Source organism: Idiotropiscis lumnitzeri, chromosome 21 (assembly GCF_059441095.1).
Source record: "Idiotropiscis lumnitzeri isolate Australia: NSW breed Sydney's pygmy pipehorse chromosome 21, RoL_Ilum_1.0, whole genome shotgun sequence".
NCBI classification, from domain to species: Eukaryota; Metazoa; Chordata; class Actinopteri; order Syngnathiformes; family Syngnathidae; genus Idiotropiscis; species Idiotropiscis lumnitzeri.
In genome coordinates this window covers 1,041,260-1,058,616 of record NC_142411.1, presented here as the reverse complement: position 1 = coordinate 1,058,616, position 17,357 = coordinate 1,041,260, and the positions used below count along the sequence as shown (strand labels likewise).

Here is a 17,357-nt window from a genome sequence, read left to right as displayed (position 1 = left end):
GTGGCACATTTCCAAGCGACTCTGGCGGTGGAGGAGACACTGGCTAAGCTGCGAGTTAGGGTGGTTCGCTACGTAAACCTCTCCAAAGCACACTTGCTAAGCGCCTTCTTCAATAAACTCATAAGATGTAAACGTTCTTTTCACCGCCATGCTACACAAAGTTAGCTGCGGCTAGCAAGCAGCGCAAGTAGCAACACACACAGAAACAATTGCATTTATGAATAAATGCAAGCTTGTAGAATTAAACCAGAACAGGAGGTCCATTTTATTCTTGGTCAGGTGTTTTTGTCTCGTGAAGGTGACACGACACGAGCTCCCCCCACTTGTCAGTGCATTTTCTGTCTGAGCATCACTGCAACATGTTTTTTATTTATTTATTTATTTTTTTATGAAATCACTCAGGTGAAGCTTAAAGATGCTAACTAACAAAAAGCAAAGCAAGCATTTGTGTTACAGCAGATCTCCATGCTGCTTTTAACAAGTTGATCGATAACGTCCGCCTAACCTGAACATCTCACGGCTGACTGCTTTTGATTTCTGGCCGTGATTGCGATTGTGTCAGGGACTTTTTTAAGCGGGCTTAAAACCCCCCAGACCCGCCTTCCCTCCTTCCTTCCTTGCTCCTTCCTTCCTCCTCCATCTTGGATAAGGAGCGGGGTGAGGGGATGGGGGGGGGGGGGTCACGGGGTCCCCTCCTCTCCCCTTGAGCCGATTAATTCATCGGGATTGAAGCTGTCCAACGGCCGGCCAGCCGTTGGCCACAGTTGTGTACGCCGATGATTAACTGACACGCCGCCAGCTCTCAAGGCCTCTCGTAAGTCTGTTACTATACGAGGGCCAGCACGACAACAACAACAAGTCGGTTGCTGCGCACTACGAGGGAGGCTGTTACCGTATGACGGCGTGACGGGAACATTTCTCAAAGCTTCTTGAAGTTTGTCACTTTTCAAGGGACGCGAATAAGCAGTCAGTCGCTGTACGGTTCAGTGAGGACGTCCATGAGAAGCAGTCAGTTGGCGTGCCGTGCAGCAATGTTAGGCGAGGCTAATTTATTTTGGTGTAGTGCACTTTAAACACAACACAACTCAATGTGCTTCACACAACTAAAAACATCTCTTAAAAAAACTGCTAAAGCCAAAGCTTTCCTAAAAGTTTAAAGCGGCATACAAGCAAAATATTTGAAAGTAAAGGAAATAAATGAAAAGTAGCGCCCTGAAATCACAAAAGTCCGTATCGAGAATTGATTAAAAAAATGCTTTAAAAAGTTGAATTGAAAGTTTTTTACCTGCATGGCTTTTTTTCACTTCCGTTGGCGTTTTATTGCGTTTGCCTGCAGCATAAACGCTAAACGGCGCTTCACCATGTTTACTTTGAAACCTGGACCCCACTAATTGTCCCGAGCTTGCAGAGCCCAACTGGGTTCATATTCTTGATGTATTCCGGAGCCCAAACCATTTAGTGAGTGACAGACCGGTAGCAAAATGTTAATCTACTGCGAAGCTCGTGTGGAGCACGCCTGCACGTCGCTTACGGTACCACCGGATAGCACGGCCGCTTCGAAGTCGATTACTTTTGGATTCTCACGACAATCACAAGTTGGTATCTGCGCGGTGCGAGGGTCGCCATGACGACAATGATGTCGTTACAGTACGAGTGGACGGCGGCGGCCCCCTGGCAGCGTTGCGCTAAATGCAAACAGATGCGCGACAGCCCCCCCCGCCCCCCCCGCCATGTCATGCCGCACCCTACGCACATGTCAGCTGCTTAATCCCTTCCTGCAACATCACCAAAGTCTTTTTTTTTTTTTTTTAATGAACTTCAGGAAATGAAAGACATTTCCAGTTCCAGCTAGCATTTTCCTAATCTTAGCTAAACCGAGTAAAATTAAAAAAGAATAAAAAGGACCTGAGCCCTCATGCAATGTGGTAACGTTTCCGTTTGTCGCATTTAAATGTTTCATGGATCAACGAAAGATTTTATTTTTCAATTGACCTTGTTGGTTTTACAAAGAAGAACGCCAACGTTTTGCTTCGTCTCGCATGATGACCGCCTTTCAACTTGTGTGTGTCAACAACAAACGTGAATTCACGTTTCCGTAAATAAAAAAAGTGTTGAGAAAGTTTGACATCAAAAAGAAAAACATGAAGAGTTAGAAACAAGCCCTTCTCTCCGCTCTCAAACACTGCTGGCGTGTCCACTGTGCTGAAACCACACCCACTTAACTGTCAGTCAAATACTTCCAGTCCATTGTGGGCAAGTGGCGGCTACGTCGTCTAGCATCTTACCTCTGCCGACGCATTACTACTTGTTCTAAGCAGCTGCGGGTCGTGGCGCGGTGCCGCTCAGCCTGCTACGGCATCGAGCCCCCGTCAGTCCTCATGTGAGCTGTAAAATTGGGATTATAAATTTGCTTTAATTTCTCGGCCCTCCTCGCACTTTGGTCTTTCTCTATGTGACGTGCACACACTCACGGCTGACAACGAGGCGCTCTAAAGCAAACAAGCTCACTTGATGCCTGTCAAGATATCCGCATGCACCCGTCATGCTCCACAGTCTCCTCTTTGCTGCAGCGTGCCGCTGTCTCTCTCTTTTTTTTTCTTTTTTTTTTCTTTGATGCTATTTTGAGTAGAACAAACAGCTCGGTGCTCACTCGTTGTTCTTTTTTTTGTCATTGTCTTTGCTTGATAAGATAAAGCTGGTTTCAGAACATCTTGTTGCCTTTTTGCTTTTTAGCTCAGTCGTGTGTTTTAACACAGTTGGGTCGTCACTTGTCCGAAGCTTTTTTATTTATTTTTTCCGACGGCCTTCTTATTCTCACAGCGTAATTGTGCCTTCCGTTGCACGCCTGTGACGCCTCCTCACAGTGCGCTTTGGAACTTGCAAAGTGTCTTTCGGAACTGCAAAACTGAACGGAGGGCTCACGTTGGTTAAGAGTGCGAAAAGTCGTCAAAACTGAAATGATTCAAAACGGTCGATGGCCACAAGTGAGGGCTTCAGCAATTATCTTTCAACACGTATCACGTTTTTAGAAACAAATTCACTTTCCAGGCTTTTTGAAACACTCATTCAATCTTGAATAATAATGCACAACTGTGCATTTGATTTGTTAATGTTCCAAGACTATTTCTGGACGTATGTTGCGCACTCCAAGGGCTAATTAACGTTCTAACAAGCCCTCCACGCACTTTAGCGTGTTCGCTTAATGAATTATTCACGTTTGCTTTATTTCCGATGGGAAATTTGCAGGCGTCTTGCGCCGGCCCCCAAACGAGTAGTTGAAAGTATTGAGGAACGCTCCCATCGCATCCCGTGCGGTGACTTCAACATGGACGCCGTCACGCCCTCCTCGCTCCTGCACAGGAAGCAGGAAGTGCACAGGAAGTGTGCGCCGGGCTGGGCTGAGATTGCCGCCTTCCTGCGCTTCGGCTCGGCCGACATTTGACATTTTGATGTATTTATTTCGTTTGATTCGAGCGTGCCCTGCCATGTGCGTTGTGTGACATTATTTGTTCTTAAAAGGGCGGAGCCCTGAGTTTTTCGAATGCAGCCAGCCAGGTGACGTGTCGCAGCTGTCCGCCAACGTGACTTAGCGATCTGCTAGTCTCAGCTACAACTACAATAGCGAGAAACACACACACACACACCGTGCTGAATGCATTTATGTGTGTTTGCATTGTCCCTTGGTGGGCTTTTTGCCCCCCCACCCCATCCCGCTCTGGCGTTGACGTGTGGCCCCTCGCTGTCGTGTCTCCATGGCAACCCCGTCCTTTTGATTGGCGTTTTGGCGCATTGTCCGCCGGGTTAGCTGAGAGTAGCGCATGGCAGAATGAAGTTGACGTCATTTGTCATTTATTTGATGTCCCGCAAGCTCCAATAAAGCGCTTTTCCTAAACAAGTGTGCTCGGCCAAAGAATCTTAGTATTGTAGTGCGAAAAAAAACCAACTTTGCGTAATTCCAGCAGAAGGTGAAGTTCAGTTGCGAATTGTCGGCGATACCTCGTGGATACAAGATGAACGTTTTAAATTATGGATTGCATGGAAGTCATTTAATGGGAATTGCTGAAATGAAAATGTGCCGGCACGTCCGCAAGAGGAAGTGGCGGCTGTCATTGGCTGGCACGCACACAACAATGCAAATCTCCGTCAGAGTCGTGATTTGATCTCGGCAATTTTGCAAACAATCAAATCTCATGATTGATTTGAACTCCGACTCGGAGAACGTCGCAGCAAACATTTTTCGAAATATATTTCATTTGCAATACAAAATAGCATTTTTAAAGTTTTGTCAATATTGTTTTCCTCTGAGCATCTAAAAAAAATATATTTTCTTGTAGCTGATTGACAGAACAATCTAAGAAATTTCTGTTTCCAACGACAACTTGAGAGCTTCCCCCCTGAGATTGCTGCAAAGCATCATGGGACTTTCTAGAGCAGCGCCGTCTGATCCTGCCAGTTCAACGTCGGGTTACGGCGCACCCCATTGGCCCGCGGGGGAGCCAATCGGCCGGCAGGTGGGGTGGGGGTTTGCGGGGGTTCTGGCAGGCGGCGTCGGGGGGGGGGGATTAACGCGGTGTGACAGCGCTATATCTTTGGAGGGGCGCGTTGCTCTGCTGAGCACACACAATACACTTCTTGTTTTAGCACAAGAGGAAGGACCGAAAAGAGATAAGAGAGCACAAATCACAAAGGAGGAATGCCAGCGTTGCACACACACGACCACGTTGCTCGGCCGGCCAAATGGCGAATGGCAAGAGAAAGCGTCTGTCCGCTGGAAACCAACAAGTCCCTTCAAATTGGTTGCGTTTCTGTTGCACACATTGTCTGCGGACGCTTTCAGACTTTGGATTCGCGACACATCCGTCATCGGGCGTGCCGCGGGAATCCAAATCGTGTCACTTGAGTCATTGACTGACATTTCGAGCCGGCGCTCAAAATATTGGAGAAGCCGCGTACTTGATCATCATTTGGTAAAATTTCAACGTGGCTGGCAGTCAAGGCCTGCATTGCGCTTGATGAGCAGACGTTGCTTTCCACACTTGATCCAAGTTTGTAAGTGTCGAGCGGCGTGCCTTTTGCCACCTGCGAGTCGCCGTGAAGTTGCTACGCATTCATCAAGTGACCTGTCGTCTTTATCAGGAAGCCGCAAAACTCCTTTTTGCATTCCAGGCGTGCCTTCCACTCCACATGGAAGCGTCACGTTGTGACACATGAGCCCATTCCTGACTCACTCCCACGAGAGTGGGAGGACGGCGTAGGGAGTTTTATTCTTTTTTTCTTTTTTGCTTCTGCTCGCCTGTATCGATCCCACGCTGGCGACCCATCAGAGGAAATGAATTGCCACCCGACAACGATGAGCGTTTCTCCGTGTGGAATTTAAGAGGGTGGATTAGTCCCGTTGGCGATTACGTGCAAATAAATGTGTAACGTGCCCCCAGAACCCCCCCCCCCCAAACAGGCCCGAAAGGTCGCCGAGTTTTAATGATTGATGAATGCATCAGTTGTCAAAATCAATCAAGAATTAATTTGGATCATTGACTCATCATTAGATCGCATTTTTTGAATGTCGAGGAGCAGATGCAGGATCTCAAAAGAAATGATGAAAGCCAATGCGGGCCAATTTTTATTCCTTGTTTGTCCACCTGAGAAGTGTAGCAGTTCAGCAGGAAATCCGACACCCGGTCGCCATGGCGACGCGGCGGTGTCGAGTTCCGCTCGCTCGGCCGGCGGCGCGACTATTTGTTCGTCGTGAAAGGGACGATAATGAATTTCCCGCTCAATGAGGCACTTTGAAACGTACCAATGTCCTCCGAAGTTCTTCAAACGCTCAAGTGTCGCGTGGGACCGACTTTCAGGACCTCATTTAGCGGGCACGGGCGTGGCGGCAAAGGCGTACGGCAAATCGGTGGTGACGAACAGGATATCGTGCCGCCCCCACTTGTAGCACTTGACCACTCCAAATGATGACTTGCACCTGGTGGACTTGATGTGGGCGTCGTCAACAAAACTTGCATTGTTTCAAGTGTCCAAAAGATTTGCTGAGCCTTTTCAGACCACACGCAACACACAGAAACTTCTTGAAAAACATTTTTTTTGGTCTGTGGTCCAGCGCCCCTTTCACTCTGAGCATGGTGAGGACAAAAATAATACCGGCACCTCACATGCATATTTTGGAACTGGATTGTTTAATATTGCAAAATCCGTCTTGAAACGATTACTGGAATATCGGATTGTAGAAATTCTTGTTAGCCGCGCTTACGTCGCCACTTTGTTGAGGAACGTCATTCGGTCGCATTTATGTGGGACGTGCGTGCTTTGTAATATTTGTCGCCGCTTGCGTTTGCATGATTGCGATTTGTTTGGCTAGTCCTGTTTTGCCTCACTTGTTCGACCTGGCGTGGCCTTGCGCGCACGCACGCATGACCTTGATCCTTACTCGTGACGCCAAGTCTGATTTGTGTCTTCGTTGTCCCAACTGAGGTGATTTAACGCTGCCCCTTCCCACAATGCATTGCTGTGGCAGGGTGGGCTGTGTGTATTTGTGCACCAGGTGTGTGTGTGTGTGTGTGTGTGTGCGCACTCGATACTCAAGCAGAAACTCACCTGAAACAAAGACGCGTTGTGCCTTTTCAGTCATCGGCCACAAATGCGCTTGTTGTGAAGCTCAACCGAGGAGAAGCAAAAGTGAAATGCTATCAGGTTCCCTCGCGACACCACAAACTTAACGTTAACTTGCGTGAACAAAAATCATCCTGACCGTCAAGCCTGAGTTGCTGGCTGCAACTTTCTCACGCTTTTAGCGCTTCTCCAACTTGGTCGCGTCAGCTTTCCGACACCGTAAACATAAACGTAAGTGACAAAATCATTTAGCCAATCGGGCCACGGCGTATTTGTTGCGACCGTTGCAAAAGCGAGAGTAGCACTTTTATGTCCCGATAACGACGACGAAGGTCAGCCGTTCATGATCACATGACGCCGCCCTTCCTGTTCTGTCGTCTTGTCTTGGGTGTGCGTTTGAAGCCTTTGAAGAGGCCTCAGTTGGCATCCAGCGCTCGGTGAGGATCCGAATTCCAATACAGAACACCGCCCCCCCCCCCACTCGCCCCCGCCGCCGCAAACTGCACAGCTCACTCCCGCTGACCTTCGACTCGGGCTTATGGGCCGATCCCCCCGTGTTGCTGCAGGTGGGGCCGCAACAATATTGACTCAGGAACGCACTTCATTTTAGTAAGCCTGCGTGCGCGCCTGCGCGTGTGCACGTGTTCTCGTTCTTGTTCCTGTGCGCGCGGAGGAAAGCGAGATGACGCACGGCCGCAGGAATCTATCCCGCTTTCAAGCCGAAAGGCCTTCTCCTGCCTTCAAAGTCATCGTCATCACGCCAAATGAATCCAAATTGAGGTTCTCGGCGTTGCCGTGGCAACGGTGCCGCCCATACGTTCAGAGACGCGAAAGCAAGCGTGATGAGGTCGTCTCAAAGCGTGCCAAATTGCTACGGCGCGGCCGAGTCGGTGCAGCGGGAGCTTTTGCGTCAAACGTTTCCACTCCCGACCCGATGAATGAATTTTCAAGTTTAGTGTCAGCCAAAATCCCGGAATGACGTCGAGCCGTGGAAATTCACGCGACACTTGAGTTTGAAGTGACCTGATGCGGTGGATGTTGGTCAAAGGTCATTTTGCTGTAAGAAAAAATGGGTTCAACGGGTGCCGGTGTTATTTGGACAGACCATATTTGAGAATTTTAAAATAATAATAAATAAATCGTTTAGTCCATGGATTAATGGGATGGAATTTAATTTTGCATTCGCGTGTCGAACAAAACCAATTAATAGCAACAAAAAGGTTGCAAAGGTCACATTTTAATCACGGTCGTTCCAACACGGTGAAGCACGCGTGCGTCTTAAATTCTGTTTGACGCGCTGGCAACGCGAGCTCTGCTTTTCTTTTCGGGACACCTGATAACACGCACACGCACACACACACGCACACGCACACTCCTAGACATCGTCGCACGCGCTGATATGGACGTCCTCCAGTGTGTTGCCCTCCCTCCGCGTGGGTTTGACGTCGCAACTGTGTGGGAAGGAAGGCAGCGTGGGGAAAAAGACGAAACGGAAGCGTGATGTCATTTAATTTCCTCGGGTTCACGTCTTTCAATGCTCCAAAACGTTAAACGGAACTTGTTTGTTTTAAGACTCGCGACATGTTTTGCAAGCTGCCGTCGAAAGATGTTGGCAGCTGACGTGACGTTGAAATTCAACTTTACGTGGAGCAATTCCAAAGTTGCCTTTGCCACATTTGCTCTTACACCGCCGAGCCGTTTTTGCAAACGGTGGCTTGAAAATAATCAACAGCTTCTGATTGGCCGTTGGACGCTGACTTGACTTTCCGCTGAGCGGGCGTTCAACTGGCAGGCGGCAAGATGAGGAAATGGACTTTGGCATCACAAGACCGCAGCGTGGCCACGGGAGCGGCGCGGCGCCGTGAACTTTGACCTGCAGCTCGGCGCCTTCGTGGGTGTGCGTCGTCCTGCGAACATTCTCTCGTTTGTTTCCGGGCCGAGCGACTTCCTGCGCTTGAACTTGGCTGAAAAACGCTCTTCAGAAGCGGTTGTGCCCTTTTGTTTGTTCGCCGGTCCGAGCGGGCCGCCGTCTCCGCGGTAACAGTCGCCGCTGGTTACGCAAGCGGGAGAACGGCAACCCTCCGTGACCCACATTCCAGCACTAAATCACAACACACACACATTCCCAGGCCAACCCCGCCCTTGCTATCAAAACGGCGCTCAGTGTTTCCACTCTGCTCGATGAGTCACATGTGGCGAGAAGCGCGAGAAAGGAAAATAAGGAGTGGCGTCCGCTTCGTCTTGTTGTTGTTGTTGTTGAAGCCACACGTGAACGTGTCGTATCAGCATGCCCTCACCAAGATTTTTTTTTTAATTAAAAAAAAAAATAACCCACTTGTCAACAAAATGACAACGACACTCCCATTTGCTGACGCGCGTCACTCCACGCTCAATGCAGGACCTGGAGTTCCACGGCGTGATGCGCTTCTACTTCCAAGACCGCGTGGCCGGCAACTTTGCCACCAAGTGCATCCGCGTGTCCAGCACGGCGACCACTCAGGACGTCATCGAGACGCTGGCCGAGAAGTTCCGGCCCGACATGCGGATGCTGTCGTCGCCGCGTTACTCCCTCTACGAGGTCCACGTCAGCGGCGGTGAGTGCACGCCGCTCCCGACTCGGCAAGCGCCGACCGGTTGGTGGGGAAAATGATTTTGTGTGTGTTTTAGAAGAGCGGCAGCTGGATCTGGACGAGAAGCCGCTGGTCGTTCAGCTCAACTGGAATAAAGACGACAGAGAAGGCCGATTTGTCCTCAAAAACGAGAACGACATCCTGCTCAAGGTCTGCAAACGAATCCATCATGAGCCTCCACTGTACAGCAATCTGCCCCACCCACCGCTACTGCGCAACAATCTAACCCAACCTCTTGTCGTCGTCGTCATTCCTTTCTCGTAAAGAAGAGTCAGAGCAACGGGCCGGAGAAGGAGAAGGACAGCGTGATCCAGAACTTCAAAAGGACCTTGTCCAAGAAAGAGAAGAAGAAGGAGAAGAAGCGGGAGAAGGAGTTTGCTCGGATAACGGACGGCGACGAGCAGATGGCCAATCGGGACGACGGGTAGAGCGAACGTCTCTCGGGAGGTTCGGCACGCGAACGTTTCTGTCGTCTTACATGTTTGGCGTCCGCCGCAGGGAGAACAGTCGGCTGGCGGCCGAGGTCTACAAGGACATGCCCGAGACCAGCTTCACCAGAACCATCTCCAACCCGGAGGTGGTGATGAAGCGGCGCCGGCAGCAGAAGCTGGAGAAGCGCATGCAGGAGTTCATGAGCAGCGACGGGCGGCCCGACTCGGGTAAGACGGCGAGCGGTCGGACCAAAGCGCTGACCGCCCACCGCGGGAGTTGTTATGTGTGTTTATTTTTTTGGGGGTGTGTCTCGTGGCAGGGGGGACGCTGCGCATCTACGCCGACAGCCTGAAGCCCAACATCCCCTACAAGACCATCCTGCTCTCCACCCGGGACACGGCCGACTTTGCCGTGGTGGAAGCGTTGGAGAAGTACAGCCTGGAGAAGGAGAACCCTCGAGAATACTGCATCGCCCGGGTAACGATGCAAACGCGTTTTTGTTGTTTGTTTTTTAAAAATAGTTTTCAATTTCCATCATTCAAAACGGGACATTGTGGTGTTTTCTCTTGGAGGACGACTGAAATGGGAGAATATTGACTCTGGACTGTTTTAAATTTAACCAGGCCTCTAAACGACCAATCGATTATCAAAATATCTTTCAATCCACTTCATAATTTTTTTAGTGCTTGATTCATCAATTAATTTTTGCATTGCTATATTCAACATGATACAGTTCAACGAAAAGGGAAATACGATCCGTGGAAACGAACCAACTGCGCAGAAAAGTCAAATAAAATGGGAGCCAATTCCTCGAATACTCAAACGGACAGTTGCGACAAAAATGTCAAATATTTGATAGCTGCCGTCTTAATTGAGGCCAAACATCTGCGCTTGTGAGAGAAAACTTCAAGCGCTCTCTTTAAACTCCACGTTTTGTCACAGGCTGTGGGGAAGCCAAGGTCATGCACACACGTGCACACACGTGCACGCGCACGCACGCTATTGAGCACACAACATGAAAGCAATTGAATGACTTTCATGTAGAGATGGCGGTGTTGGCTGTCTTTCCCACAACCTCCTGAGAGCCACATCGAGCATGTGGCACATCACGCACACGCACACACACATTGTCATTTGCTGATGAGGCAGCGACACAGCACAAGTCCATTAGGTTAGTGAGCTCGGCAGCATGCTGGCTCGCTTGCACGTCAGCCAGTCCGAGGGAGGTGCGTGTGTGCGTGCGTGCGAGCGCGCGTGCGCAGAAAAGCAACAGAAAGCTCCAAAAGCCGTCAGATGTCCTCATATTTTCCAGTCGCTCGTAAGCCGTCGACGACGCATAGTTGTGTTGTAACGTCAGGAAAATTGTGTGATGAAAAGATGGCATGTCCTGAATGTTTGCGAAATGTTCCAAACTGTCCTTTGTGTTGCTGCTGTGCAGCAAGACGACAAGTCTGGCAAGGAGCTGATCCTGGACGACGGCGAGTGTCCGCTGCAGATCTTCCGGGACTGGCCTGCCGACAGAGGCAAGCTGCCTTTTGCATGTCTGCGCTGCCCCCTTGTGTTGCTCCGGCAACATTACAACAGTGGCGCCTTGAGATACGAGTTGAAATGTTTTTTTTTTGGGTGGTGCTGCGTGCAGGTGCGTTGGTATTTCAGCTGAAGAAGAGACCGCCTGACTACCAGCTGAGGAAGTCGAGGAAAGCGGATGACAAGGGCCTGCAAAGGAGAGACGGCTCCGGGTCCTTGCCGCCGGAAAAACTGCCTTACCTGGTGGAGCTGAGTCCTGGTACACGCACACTCGCACGTGCACGCACACGCACACGCACACGCATACAGTGAGCATGTTTGATTGAAACCGAATTAGCACCAAGTGACCAGCTGGTGTCAGTGTTGCTCGTTTCAAGATGCAAAAAGAAGGCGCAGCCGGCTCAAACGGAGGTGACACGCCTTCAAGTCAGTCGCATGTTGACAAGTCCAGACGTCACTTGGAAGTCGAATCTCACGTGAAATTCGCTTGAGTCAAGTTGAACTCTGCATGAGCACATAATCCAACGCACTCCATGCCAACGACTTCCCTGTCATTTCGGAAGCAATATGATGGGAATGCTCAACGTTTCGCCCTGGAAAAAATCCTCCCTCGGCTTGACTTGAAAATGAAGGAAATCCCAAAGTGAAACGGCGATCCTTGTTTTCCAACATTCCAACTTGAAAATTGGCGAGCAGTCTTTTCACTTCTGTGTGCTGCGGAGTCCTCTTTCAATCCGCAGCTGTCTTGATGCACGGTAAAAATAGTAGTCGGACTGGTTATTAGCCACTTTTTCAAACGGTTGCCACATGTGCTCATGAAGATATTTGCTGTCGACAGGCTGAAATTGGCCACATTGGACTCCTTTTTTTTTAACCTTTATCCCAATAATAATGATGTTGCACCACTAATATTCATTCAAAGACAAATGTTGGCAAGTTACGCCCGCGGGAGAGTTGAAGGTACAATCGGACGGGAAGTTGCCCAAACTCAACTCGACTTTGCCTAACATTGCCTCCTAACAAGCTTTCTTCTTTTTTTCTTTCAATCGCACAAAACTAACGAGCGCTGCCCTTGTCGTTTGCTGCCTTTTTCACCCTGTGCTGTTTGTTTCTTCCTCTTTTCTTTCCCGCTTTCTCGTGGCATGGTGTGTGGCGCTGCTGCTGCGGCGGCGTGCGTGCGTGCGTGTGTGTGTGCGTGCGTGTGTGCGTGCGTGCGTGTGTGCGTGCGTGCGTGCATGTCCTCTTCCTCCTGCGCCTGCCTGCGATAGGGCGAGGGAATCACTATGCCTACTACGCCTATCGGCATCACGAAGGTAAAAAGTGCATCTCACACCCTCTCCATGTTAGCAAAGAGAATGTTTGTTGTGTCTGTGCAAAAAAAAAAAAAAAAAATGGATGCGATGGCTTTGAAAATTTAGGCCGTTCAAAGGTGTTGACTTTTTGGGCACTTTTAGCCTCGTCGTTATTTTTAGAGGCAGCAAATGATTGGGTATCAGGAAAAAAACCCTCCCTCCTCCTCCTCCTTTTTTTTCTTTTCCTTCTTCACCACTGGCTTTCACTTGATGAAATGAGTGAGTGACTTTTTTTTTTTTTTTTTTTTCGTGATATAACTCATGTAGTGCGCGCTTGCCTTGCAGACGGGTCAGACTCTCGGGACAAGCCCAAGCTGTACCGCCTCCAGCACAGCATCACCGAGGTGGGCTCGGACTGCACCGACGACGGCGCCATCCAGGTAGCTCGCCAGAAATTCTCCTCGCCGTTGCGGTTGTGTGACGGTTGTGCGTGTGCCGCCAGCTGCTGGGTCCGGGCGTGCTGCCTCACCACTGCAACCTGACGCACAGCGAGGGCCTGGTGACGGTGACGCCACACGGCCCCGACGCCGACACCTTCGTGGACGGCCAGCGCATCGCCGAGACGGCCGCGCTGCGCTCGGGCGCCACGCTGCGCTTCGGATCGGCGCACGTCTTCAAGTTCGTCGACCCGCTCTACGACCGGGCCGCCAAGAGGGAGCCGGCCGCCGCCATGCGTGCCAGACTCAAATCCGGGTGAGCAAAAGAGTTGGTTGCGCTGGACGACAACGAGTCAGTGTTGCAGTTGCAGGCAGTCTTCTTCTTGTAAAAAAAAAAAAAGATTCAACTTGTGCTTCAGGCACATGTCGCAGTTCTTGTCGCTTAGAACTTTGAAATTAGGACCACTTCTGGTTGCATATTTATTTCTTGGCGTGTCGTTCAGTTTTTCTGCTTTTGGATCTGGTTTGAATTGAATAATCCTCGCCAGTGTGGTTTTGGTTGCGGTCGGAGTGATAGTGAGAGATGCTCCCCAGCTGTGAGAGGAAAAGACGACGACGGCGAGCTTTGAGATGAAGGCGTTGTCGCATCAGAGCAAATGAGAGGAGACCCTGAGCGAAGTCTGCTCGGGCCCTCTAATCTCATCAACGTGGTGCAGGGTGGGGCCTCCTCCTCCTCCTCCTCCTCCTCCTCGGGTCCCACACTTGCACGGCCGATAAGATCGAGAGCAGGAGAATGAAAAGCAAATCGAACCTTTGGATTGCGACGTGTCGGAAGCGACGGATGATTGAGAAAAGTTGTCCCATCTTGCGGTAAAGTTGCTTCGCTTGCCTCGATCTCGATTCACGCGCAACGCCAACTTGAAAGAATTTGAGTTGATTGAGACGTCTCTTAAGTTTGGACGATGTTTTGTCATGTTAGCGAGCGTCTCGCGTTTCTTTTTGCGGTTATTTGGGAGAGAAAGTAGCGAGAGTGATTGGCTGTGTCACTTTAAACACCACTTGGTGCTTCTCTTGATCTTCACCGCTTCTGACAGCTGGAAGTCACGTTCGGCGACAACCTCAGTCTTTCACGTGACGCTTTTGTTTGTGTGTGCTGCAGCAGCGTTCCCGAAACCACCTTTGACCTTCAGGGCGACATCCAAAGCGGGGCCGCCATGCCCACCAGCAAGGTAACACACACACGCGCTTTGGAGGAGGGAACTTAACCTGTGTCAACGCAAGTGAGGTCTCACGCTCGCTTTGTGTGCGCAGAGCTCAGGGAAGCTGGAGATGGAGCGCGGAATGGTGAAGCCGATGATCCGAAGCGAGCTGCAGGACGGCGCCGCCGACCGACCCGACTTGACTCTGCCGGCCAGCATCGAGTTCAGAGAAAACTGTGAGTCAAAACTTGTTCTTGACACAAACCAAGGACGGGCCACAGGGCCCTCAAGAAAAGTCTCTATTTATTTGTGTAGCTTCATGTTAACGATGCAAAACGTCATAAATGGCCTAACGAGTCGTGTCCTTGTGGCTGCGTTGAAATGGAACGGATATTTGAACGCAAATGGTGCAGCAGTATAACAATACGTGCATGCATACTTTCTTTATCCTCTGCGAAGATTGACTCATAATACTGCTAATTCCTCTTCACAATCAGGATCGTTTAATTTTTGTTGGCTTGACTGGATTGTACTGCCCCCAGGTGGCCAGAAGGAGCGAGTGTATTTATCACGATGCACAAACTGCCACTAATAAAAAAAAAAAGTGTATAAACAAAAAAATGTTGTTGATGAACGGGCCAGCCTGAGACCGCCGCGCCAGCGTTTGTAAATTTTTGACGCATGTCGACTTTTGTGCGCAGCCGAAGACACGTTCCTGTCGGCCATCATCAACTACACGAACAGCTCGACGGTGCACTTCAAGCTGTCGCCCACGTACGTGCTGTACATGGCGTGCCGCTACGTGCTGTCGCCCGCCTACCGGCCCGACATGTCGCCGTCAGAGCGCACGCACAAAGTCATTGCCATCGTCAACAAGATGGTGAGCATGATGGAAGGCGTCATCCAGGTGAGCGCTCGTCGTCTCGTCCCGTCCCGTCCGTTGGCGCCGCGCTTTTCACTTTTGCGTTTGGACGTCTGTCTGTCCGACCGCACTTGATGTTTGTCCGTCTGATGCGAGCGCAGAAGCTCATGCGCAAATGTGTGCATGGAAAGTTGGTTAGCACAAAAAAATGACGCGGTCATTTTGTTAAGTTCAGTTCAGGTCAATTCGCTTTTATTTTTATGACTGCGTTGCTCTCGTTTGCTGCCACATAATGTCGCGCACCAACATGAAGACAAACGTCATCCTAAAATCTTGTTCAGTCGTAAGAACGCGCTCAAGAAAAGTGCTCATTTCTTGTGTTGACAAAAAGCTTTCTCAAAGATTAGATTGAAGCGCGAGCACGTCTGAGGACAAACGCTCTAGAAAAAATTAGTTTCAAGAGTTGCGAGGACCTTGATCAAAATGCTGCTCGTCATCTTTGAGTGTTTGAATGTGACCGACTTGTCATTGTCTCCATGACCGCGTGTGTGTGTGTGTGTGTTACCATAGTGTAGCCGTTGACGTGTTCTCTCTCTGTCCTGTGAATGTGTCCTTGCTCCTCCTCCTCTTGCTCCTCTTCCTCCTCCGTCCATGCAGGAAAGTCCTGAAGGGGATCAGGTAGGATAGCACATCATCAGATGCACGCTCTCTTTTTTCTCTTTTCTCTCTCTTTCTTCTCTCTCGCTATCTTTCTTCCTCCCAGGGCGACCAAAACCAGCAAAGATGGAAATTTTTCAATCGTGTAAACCTTTTTGAAATGCCAGAAACAAAAAACGAGTTTGGGGTTTTTGTTTTTAAAGTTAACTTTAATTCCGTTTTGTCGATTGTTTAGTTTTCATGTGTTTTGTACTTTTACTGGGCCGAGAACGTGATTTGCCACAATCCTTCCTAAATCGACTTTGTGGTCGCCCGACCTTGTCACAGTTCTCAACTTTTCTCAACTATTCTTTCTTTCTGTCCTTCTTGTGGTTCTTTGAGCAAAACTGACCCCGCCCCTTCCACCTACCACCACCCAATTGGTTGCTGCTGCTGCTGCTGCTGCTGCTGCTTCTTATTGCCGCCACTCTAACAGAAATGTCAACACCAACAATCGACAGTGGTTCCTTGACTTATGAGTGCCCCACATGAGTTTTCCCCATCACTTTGATTTGGGCTATTTTGAAATTCTTTTTTTTTTTTTTTGCCTCATTTTTGAATTCCCAGCAAGCTTCAGATACATGCTGATGCTATATAAATAAAATGATATCGGATTGCATGCCGTCACTCACGAGGCCACACCCCCTAAAGGCACGCAACCAACGCACACATACAAAAGTATGTACATTTTTTTTTTTCTTTTTTAAATTATCATACGAGCGCCATCTTCTATTTTCTTGATTCTTAGAACCAAAAATGATGATTCGATATCCAGATAAGGAACGAGTGAAGTTGTGGAACAAGTTGAGCTCGTAAGTCAAGGCACTAGTGTACAAGATGTTAACGCCGCCTTCCACAGCCGGAAATCTTGACCGTCATTCCTGACTAATGAGTCCATTCAGCTTCCGGGACCTGCCTGACTGCCACTAAAACACAAAATGAATCCCGAGCGGCCGACTTGAAAGCAAATCCACGTGGCCGTGCGGTGGTTGCATCCTTGCGTCTTCTGTGTGACGTGACGTGTCGTGTATGAACGACTTGTGTGCCTCTTTAACGCTTCCTCTGTCTCTTGTTCTTCATTTTGGATGCACTCAGCTCCTTAACAACCCCCGGCTGCTCCCAACGATGGTTTTGTTTGCCTTCTCTTTTTCCTTTGACGGGCTCCGCAAGGCGGGCAGTTGATATGAGTACTCGCTCTGATTGGTGGATCATATTAACCAATCAGCTCCTCAGAGAGCGAGCGCCTTCCTCCATCCTCCAGCTTGACATGAGGGGGATGTAAAAAAAAAAAAAAAAAAGCAATTGGAAATAATTAGCATTGCTCATTTCTTATTTTTAGCATTTTGCTTCATGATAGCAATATTCCAAAATGGAAGGAATATATTTGAAAAAAATAAAAGATTTTTTTTTTCCACAATATGACTTCTTCCCGGGGTATATTCCACGACACCGCAGCGCTTCTGTCACTGATGAATTGAATGGCTCCGTCGTTGACTCACCATGCGGTTTTTGGGGTCTCCTGAAAAGCGACTTTTTGGGGTGGACAAGTTTTTATGTAATAATTGAACATAAACGTGCGAGACAAATAAGAAAAACAAATCACGTGTAATTTTGTGTCTGTTTCTGAATATTGAAAGGGGAAAGTTGTGCGTGAGGAGGAGGAGGAG

General features: G+C 49.3%; 1 protein-coding gene across 19 annotated transcripts in view; it reads left to right on the top strand.

Moving 5' to 3' along the window:
* The window catches only part of afdna (afadin, adherens junction formation factor a), a 35,109-nt gene that overhangs the window by 898 nt on the left and 16,854 nt on the right, over positions 1–17,357 (top strand). For 10 of the 19 annotated variants that reach the window (XM_088285605.1, XM_088285612.1, XM_088285609.1 and 7 more), the window contains exons 2-15: positions 9,014–9,209; positions 9,283–9,395; positions 9,512–9,669; positions 9,744–9,904; positions 9,997–10,154; positions 11,116–11,200; positions 11,317–11,463; positions 12,473–12,517; positions 12,842–12,936; positions 12,999–13,249; positions 14,093–14,162; positions 14,245–14,368; positions 14,834–15,039; positions 15,652–15,672. In XM_088285605.1, coding sequence (XP_088141731.1) covers positions 9,014–9,209; positions 9,283–9,395; positions 9,512–9,669; positions 9,744–9,904; positions 9,997–10,154; positions 11,116–11,200; positions 11,317–11,463; positions 12,473–12,517; positions 12,842–12,936; positions 12,999–13,249; positions 14,093–14,162; positions 14,245–14,368; positions 14,834–15,039; positions 15,652–15,672 — 1,830 coding nt within the window. The remainder of the gene's footprint in view (positions 1–9,013; positions 9,210–9,282; positions 9,396–9,511; positions 9,670–9,743; positions 9,905–9,996; positions 10,155–11,115; positions 11,201–11,316; positions 11,464–12,472; positions 12,518–12,841; positions 12,937–12,998; positions 13,250–14,092; positions 14,163–14,244; positions 14,369–14,833; positions 15,040–15,651; positions 15,673–17,357) is intronic. The other 9 variants (XM_088285620.1, XM_088285617.1, XM_088285618.1 and 6 more) reach the window with 7 other exon arrangements.